This window comes from Barbus barbus (genome assembly GCF_936440315.1).
Source record: "Barbus barbus genome assembly, chromosome: 37".
NCBI classification, from domain to species: Eukaryota; Metazoa; Chordata; class Actinopteri; order Cypriniformes; family Cyprinidae; genus Barbus; species Barbus barbus.
Genome location: NC_136715.1, coordinates 19,318,571 through 19,327,050, shown reverse-complemented (window position 1 = coordinate 19,327,050; position 8,480 = coordinate 19,318,571). Strand labels below are relative to the sequence as shown.

Genomic DNA, 8,480 nt, shown 5'->3' with positions numbered 1-8,480 from the left:
AGCAAATGAAAGCAGATTAATTCTTCAACATTTATCCATTATAATATGAAAACGCAAACCGTAAGCTAACTGGAGCAGACTTTTTATCGTTAACTCGAGAAACATTTAGAATAAAGTAACAAACATTTTTACGACAAAACAATGGCATTTATTTGAATGAAACACATGGAACATCCTGCTACAGGACCTCAGGTCACACTACCAGCAAAGACCCGAAGCATGTGTACAATTATTGAAATCAATCCTACCGACAAATGAACATGCGCACAAGTGTAGTGCTGGTCTGCAAACCGGATGTGTACTAGTACTGTGTGAGAACAATTAAATACAATTCTTCACCTTTGTGTGGCTTTACACGACTTGACAACGTCTCAAAAAGCAGATTGAAATTTCACATTAAAATGTACAAAGCTGCATTTAGGATCGGCTGAGTACACAGTAAAACACTACATTAAAATGCATTATTAAATGTTAATTCAGCAAGCAAATGTGTAACTGAACAGCGATCTAACCAAATCTAGACTGAGCTTGCAGCCAAGAGCCTACAACCCAGCTTTCATCAGACTCCAATTTATCCAGAAACCTCGCAGACCTTTGACACGACGTGAGAAGTGAATTCAGCGCTGATTAGAAAGATGTAAAAAAACAGAAAAAAAAAAAGAAAGAAAAAAAAAAAGAGGATTCTTTCAACCACCTTCCAAATAAAACGAGACCGACAAAGAGAAATATGTGGTTAAATGCAAAATAAACTTTAATATCAAATGAAAAAAATGATTTAAAAAAATTGCAGGGGGGAAAAGAGATAACCAAACCAAAAAAAAAAAAAAAAAAAAAAGACAATACTTGCGGTTTTAGATTTTAATTTCCAAACAGGAAAACTAAAACACTTAACACTCCAAGTTCTTTGGTCCTTCCAATGTTCTTTTACATTACAGATGGGTGAGCTGGAGCACTGAAGAATTGGACTACTCACTATTTACAAAGGTCTAGAAGAGGTGGTGATGTGTAGTTTTTACTGACAATAAAGCTAAAAGCTTTCACATTATAATATAATGAAGAAAATGGGACCATCAAGTCCAGTGTAATGAAGGGAAGTGGGGATAGAAGGAAAGAGTAACAATGCCATGGTATCTATAAGGCATCGTAACAGTTTACAAAAAAAAAAAAAAAAAAAAAACTACTAATCTTTCGATATATATATCTGAAATTTTTTACTTGTCCGGGGTTTTACAAATGCCAGGCATCAGGGTCAAAACCACTAATGCAAAATTCTAATATTTGCTTAACCCCAGAGAGTAAAACACTAGCACAAACTTATTTCACCCCAACACAGATGTATGAATTATGTTTATGTGGACAGTCAACAATAACTGAAATCTTTAGAACAAACCGCAATTTCAGATTCTCTTATGACACAAAAAACAGTCCCTTTACTTGTGAGACTTGCTTGAGGTTTTGAACGACACTTGCAGGACTCTGTCTCCCATGCGGTATCCGTTCAGGCTGGCGATGGCCATTGCGGCCTCTTCGTAATTTGTCATGGTAACAAACCCAAACCCTTTGCATTTGTTGGTGTTAAAGTCACGGATGACCTTGACGTTGGTGACAGCACCGAACGGACCAAACATCTGCCACAGGATGCCTTCATCGGCATCCTGACCCAAGTTGTAGATGAAGATACACCATCCAGAGGAAGAGCTGCCAGACACGTTCATCCCAGAGGCACCGCTCATGTGGTCAACACTCATGGGTGAAAACCTGCCAGAGCAAGAGATCAATCAGTCAAGTCACCTTCGTTTCTATAACGCTTTATACAATGCAGACTGTGTCAAAGCAGCTTCACAGTGACAAACAGGAAAACAGCAGGATCAATTATGGAAACAGTTCACAGCTTGCTGTAAAAGACAAGTCAAGACAAAAGTAAAGAGTTTTAAAGAGTTTAAATCCTCCAAGCAGAGCTTTTTTCTCTAAAATCTATACATTTTCTGTCCAGTGGGTCACTTAATCTTCCCAACCTGGCATCCATGTGCAAACGGTCTCTCTGCATTACAGAAAAAGTGCTGATGAGCTGAAAACATTGACATTGAAACTTAGGCATTCTGCTCAAATAAGTGCAATACAGCCAGTCTATTTCCATTTGTGTTATTTGCTGCGACTAAATCTGTAAGCAAACCATGCAAATTGACCGTCTTGATTTGCGCTGTGCAAGAACAATAACTGACGAAATATATTACGCTTTTCTCACAAGCACTGAAGTATCTGAGGTAACAACTACAACATACCGATTAATGGACAACATTAAAACTACAGGAAGCATATTTGGCTGTTTCACCTGAAGCGCTGCGCCTGGTGATGAACAGGTCCTCCAAACCGACGGGATTGAGTGTGGTACAGCTGAGAGATCAGCTGGGAATTCTTGGTCTGGTTTGGATTGGCAGCGAACTTCACCGTGATTGGTTCAGAGGCACCAGCTGGTTTGGATCCATTAAGATCCTTGATGGCTTCCTCCGCTTCAGACCTCTTATCAAAACGGATGAATGCAACTCCACGAGACAGACCTAACAGGTAAGAAAGCCCCTCAAAAATGAGTTGAGACCCAGAATACATTGAAGATTGAAAACTGCAGGAGAGAATTATTACCCGAGGCCTGATCGACCAGTACGCGGGAGTTTATGATATGCCCGTACTGGGTAAACATGTCCTCTACATCCTTCTGTGTCATGGTCTTGGGTAAACCGCTGATGTACAGGTTGGCATCTTTGATGCTGTCAGAGCTCGGCCGGGCATATGAGACCTAATTTAATGGAGAAAAATTGCATTAAAAACCACTTCAAATTTAAAAAAAAAAATAAAATAAAAAAAATTAAGCCATCATGTTTGCCCCCATTACTGATAAAACAATGTAGTTCCATTGTGTAGCCAAAGCAAAACCTCACATCTGAGTTTCACATATGAAATAAAATTAAATACAACCCCAACAAAAATAAAACCCAAACAATAAAAAAAAGCTACAATGATATTGTGTACTCCATACAAGTATAAATCAGTTTTATAGTTTTTATATTCTATATCTACAACAAAAACGGACAACTTTCAATTTGAATTAAAACTACAATGCTCAAAAGTAAAACAAAAAAAAACAAATGATAAATAAAATGAAAAAAATGTCTGGGACTTCAGCGCAGGGCTTCTGTTCGGCACAATTTCATACTCAAGCAAATGACTACTAAAATTTACACCTCCGTTTTCACACCACAACCACGCGTGAGAAATGAAAATAGCATATTTTCATCTTAAAAGGAACTCCAAAATAAAAACGTCACTGACTTCAGTATAATTCTGTACCGAAATTAAACCATGCTTAGTCAAAGACAGCCAATCATACAGATCTTGAGACATCAAATGTCAGGAAAAAGAAAAATCAAACAAAGCAAAGAAAAGGGAAAAAGGAAAAAAAAGGAACAATTGTTGAAACTCATGAAGTTGTTCATTCCTTACAGAAAGCAGGCAGGACTGGAACGCTGTCCTAACTGCTTTGAGTCTAGTTTACCAATACGGCATCTATAATTTAACACATGGATACAAAACACCTCTTTGCACGTTACCTTGATAGTTTTAGACTGTAGTCTCAGGCCATTGAGTGTATTGATTGCCCTTTCTGCATCACTAGGGTTAACATAGTTAACAAATCCGTACCCTAAACTGTGGCCTAGAGAAAACAAAAGGGAAAACAAACAAAATAAAATAACAAACGTTCGTCCACATCCTGTAGACTATTCTCTCTGCACAAAAGAAACAATGCAAGCTGTTCTTGTGAATGGCAATTGTAAAACAAAATAGTTACATGTTCATCAAAATCAAAGTTTGACATCAGGCAAGAAAACGGTTAGGATACAGAAATCTAATCCAAACATCAAAAACTTCATAAAATGGTTTATAGGAAAAAAATAAAACAAATACCTTCCCCTTCACCTCCTTAAAAATAAAAACAAAAACATTAGTAAGCATTTATAAAAATTTAAGTAAATAAAATACAATGTACATTCAACATTATAACTATACATCATATTTCTAAGTATAATAAATTCCATAGATAGTGGGATGTTTTGGGCAAGAAAAAAAAACAAAAAGAAACAAAAAAAAAAGACTATCAAACAAAGCTAATGGCATAGATGCATGAAGATGGCACCAGACTGACATCAATAGGCCTCTCCCGGTATGCCACAATACAACTGGAAATTGATAATTGTCCTCAAAAACATAGGAAACAATAGGAAAACAAAAAAACAAAAACACAACCCAAAGAAAAAAAAGCACATTTGCTTATACACTTTGCACAGAACAAGACAGGATGCCCACGCCATTAAAAAGAAAAAAAGATTTTTCTTCAAAATGTGGAACAAGTTTTTTCAATCTCCACACCAAGAAAACATTTACAGAAAAACAAAATGTGCTTGACTTCAAAGTCAAATAAAAACTTAGCACATTGTGGGAGGGACTCCAAGTCTAATCAAAAGCTCAATGATATTGAATCGGACCAGTACCATCTTTACACCTTTTCAAATAGAGGGGAAAAAATAAAAATAAACCAAATAAAAATTTGTGAGCATAATGTTTATTGGAGCATAAAACATACAACAGTGGACAGTGAAATGCTGCCACAAATCTGACCCAAGCTTCAATAAACTGGTCAAAAGAAAGCAAAGATTTGCTTTAATATAAAAACAAAACAAAAAATACTTTAAAATACTGAAAAATAAGTGCATTCTCTATAAAACTTATAAAAAAATAAAATAAAAAAAAGTCGGAAAAATTGTATTGAAACAGACAAGTTATGAAAACAAGCAGCCCCTCTCTTCATTTATCACAAACACCAAAGAGAAAGACCGTGGTTCACTGTGTTTACCTGACGTACCTGCCATCTTGTCTCTTATGAGTTTGGCAGACTCCACCTCGCCAATGCTGCTGAAGAGACTCCGAAGCTCCTCCTGACTCATGTTCTGGGGCAGGTAGTTGATGATCAGGTTGGTTTTCGCATCACTCGGCTCATCGCCCATGTGGTCCTCGTAACCGTTAGGCATGTCGTAAACTTCCTGCTAGAGAAAAGATTATGCATTGTGACCAAACCAAGAAAACTTACACTGGCAGACTAAAACCTAAAAAAAAAAAAATTCAAGAAGCATGACCAACAACATCTGACATTAGTCTACACACAAAAATAATGGCCAATTTTACCTTTACTGAGCTGCCACCCTTGTGTGAGTCTCTGTCATTACCCTGGTTCTGAACCTCACAAACCTGCAGCAACAAATCAGTTGCAACATGATATAAATATATACCTAACAACACCATGCAATATATAGCTATTTGCACTTTTGTTTAGTTGCTAACTGTAATTCCTGGCCTTTATACTTGTACTATGCAAAAAAACAATAGTTGAAACTAATAATCAAATAATGAAAAAAAATATTTTTTTACAGAAACCAAAACGTAAATTTTCGCTTGCCAGTAAACCAATAAAGTCGTTCATTAAATTTGGCCAATTACACTTCACTTTATGTGGATAAAATGCATGCTAAAACTGTCCATATGCACCCTAATAAAAGACCCCTGTTTCGATAGCTTCATCTCCAAATCTATTTCGGCCATAACCAAGTGTTTTTTTTTGCGCTTGCAGACAATTACTTTCTCTTACTAAAATTTCTGTACATAACCACTTGAAACTCGTCTCTGAAATATTTCCCAACTGTCAAACAAATAAGTGAATAAACAAAAAACAAAACAATGGTAGCACAATAGGCAACAAATACCTTAACATATTGAGTTGTTATAAAGTAACTCACCATTTCACTGAAGAAATTAAATGTAAAAGTAGATTGTAAATACTTACTTTTAAATACCTTATGTGTCCTCTTCTGACGGCCATGTAGACACCTTACAGCTTCAAAATCTTAGTCTGAAAAAGAAAAGAGAAAATTGTAAACAACCTTGCAGTAGATACACATTTTCTATTAGAGAGTTAAGACAAACACTGCACCGTTAGGAACCGTAACGTTACATCTATCGGGGACAAAATTCAGGGACAAAAATCACTTAAGTCTACCACTTACAATGGAATAAACGTTTAGTCGTCGACTTATTTCCTCTACAACCAAAAACAAACGCAAAACAATGAAGAGTAGCGTTAGCTAAATGTATACATGTATGCTAGGCTAGGCTAACCAAACTAAGCTAGCCTGCACGAATAGCGCGAAGAGTTACAAATACATAAATAAATATTAACAACATCGCAATAGTATCATTACTCACACATAGAGTGGTTATTAGTACCTAAACTAATTTAGTAAATTATAATGATACTTTAAAAGCTTTAGGCCGCTCATTTGAGGCCTGCTCGCCAGTAACGAAGCTACCGGCGCGTGCTCGTGAACGTTTGAGAGCGTGCAGTCCGTACATTTAAAAAATCACATATTATTAAAAGAATGATAATTTCCTAGCACAAATATATATATATATAAATCAATATATATATACCTCCGTTTCCTTTGTCCTCGACCGTCGTTGTAGTAGAGCGAGTCGCAAATCGTGACGAGAACAAAGCGGAGATCTCTACCTACTTCGCACGCGCGATCTCAACCCAAGACGAGTGTCTCGCGCTCAAGCGGAAGTGAAGCCACGCCTCCTCCCGCCCAGAGGAAGAGATGCTGTGGAGTCACACCACATCTAAGCACAGCACACGACCTTTTTGAATATATATATATATATTTAAACACTTGCAAGTAAAATACTGCAACATGACAATACAAGCAACAATAAATCACGGTTCACGCGCCTCAAGGCTACAGCGCTTTACAGAAAGTCAGCGCGCGCTCATTAATACACAATATTTTTGCTCAAAACTCACTCTATTGTGACCAAATGCATTGTAAATAAACTGACGCATAAATGTATTATGAGAAGTTTTCCGTCACGTGGGAATCTCACGCAATATCGTCTTTCTGCGAGTCATTAAGTAAATATTGTTCAATTATATTTAAAGAAATAAGAGGTAAACGTGTGAATGCAGCATAATGTGCTCACTTTTGGAGTAAAGTGTTGTGTCGCGAAGCACTGATCAAAAAATATGACATATTCAAACGCGACTGAATATGTCAGTGGTTCCCAAACTTTTTCCGCAGGGCCCTCCTTTTGTAGAGAATTTTTTTTCAAGCCCCCCTCCCTCCCTTTTTTTTTTTGGAAAGTCTCTTATGCTCACAAGGCTACATTTATTTGTTAAAAATACAGTAAACACTGCAACATTGTGACATATTGTCAATTTAAGGAATTTATTGAGGTGAAAAAGTGCAGTATTTCTGACAAAAAGAAAGAAAAAACAACAACAACTATAAAATCAATTAATTGGACATTCTTTTTATTATTCAAATTTAATGGAACAATTAAAATGGAATCCAGAAAATAAGGGAAAACAGAATTTGGTACAGATAAAACTGTACAACTCAATTAATTAGACAGGCTTTTTGATTAATAAAACTGAATTTTACCATTAAAACAGAGTATAGAAAAATTAAAATGGAAAAAATTAAAACGGATTTCATATAGCCCTGTAATTATAATAAAAATAGATCTAAGTGAACAATAGCTTTTAAAATGACTTAAAATACATATATAATAGCAATAATTAGTTCAAATAAAGTATCAAAAGAAATAAATCATATGGTTTTATTGAACAAAACTGTTAAAATACATAATGTATTATAAACAATAGAGCTAATATAGATTACGCATTACAACAAAGAGCTGCAGGAGGCGCCGACGTTTTTTGTGTGAATATGTATGTATGTTTGTCATTATAAATTTGATTGTCCTGTGATGACTCTTTTAAATGTGCATTTTATTAAAAGAGTTGAAAACAATTTTTGATACTCAACTGAAAATAATTATTGTACTTATCAGGTACTTATCTTGGAATTTATTTTTTAACTTTTATGCATATAATATGTAGCCTATGTATTATTATATAATAAATTATATAATTTATTAGGCTATAAATGTTGGGTAGGTCAGTTGTTATTGATCTGTATTTTAATTGTTCCTTTGGATAGTATAACAATGTAATTAACAACTTTATGAAAATCTGTCAATTTATGCAATTGTAATCTTATGCTAATGTAAAATTAAACTATTTTATTCTATAAATTTTCTAATATAAAATAAACTATTTTTTATGACCAAAACATGTGACACTCAGAAGTAACATCAGTTGAACCATTATTATAGCATGTCAGGAAATAAGTAAATAATGTGCATTGGTTTTTTTTACACTGGCTTATAGATTCAGTGTCTTTTTTTATGCGGCCAGTTAGAGAAATAATATTAAAAACATTCTAGTCAATACATAGCCTTTCATAGATGTCTTATTCAAGCAGAAAACCAACAGAAAATTTCGCTATGCAGCTTCAAAAATGGATCCATGCGTACTT

The 8,480-nt window shown here is 35.1% G+C and overlaps 1 protein-coding gene across 13 annotated transcripts; it reads right to left on the bottom strand.

The window, feature by feature from the left end:
• Positions 1 to 67: 67 nt before the first annotated feature.
• On the bottom strand, positions 68 to 6,912 carry LOC306857215 (ELAV-like protein 1). 13 transcript variants are annotated; one of them, XM_079397025.1, is made up of 9 exons: positions 6,535 to 6,659; positions 5,891 to 5,956; positions 5,236 to 5,298; positions 4,907 to 5,096; positions 3,961 to 3,975; positions 3,606 to 3,709; positions 2,641 to 2,794; positions 2,333 to 2,558; positions 131 to 1,758 (listed from the first exon to the last, which is right to left on the bottom strand). In XM_079397025.1, the coding sequence occupies exons 2-9, from the start codon at positions 5,924 to 5,926 to the stop codon at positions 1,431 to 1,433; spliced, it is 1,116 nt and encodes a 371-aa protein (XP_079253151.1). In that variant the 5' UTR covers positions 5,927 to 5,956; positions 6,535 to 6,659; the 3' UTR covers positions 131 to 1,430. The 13 variants fall into 13 exon arrangements, with proteins under 13 accessions (XP_079253159.1, XP_079253151.1, XP_079253158.1 ...); XM_079397032.1 differs by having other exon boundaries at positions 4,916 to 5,096; XM_079397033.1 differs by lacking the exon at positions 3,961 to 3,975 and having other exon boundaries at positions 68 to 1,758; positions 6,535 to 6,912.
• Positions 6,913 to 8,480: the final 1,568 nt, after the last annotated feature.

Coding starts and splice junctions, on each gene's coding strand:
- LOC306857215 (XM_079397025.1), bottom strand. CDS start 5,926: ATGGCCGTCAGAAGAGGACACATAAGGTATTTAAAA. Junction 5,097..5,235: donor AGGGTGGCAGCTCAGTAAAG/GTAAAATTGGCC, acceptor TCTTTTCTCTAG/CAGGAAGTTTACGACATGCC. Junction 1,759..2,332: donor CACCAGGCGCAGCGCTTCAG/GTGAAACAGCCA, acceptor TTGCTCTGGCAG/GTTTTCACCCATGAGTGTTG.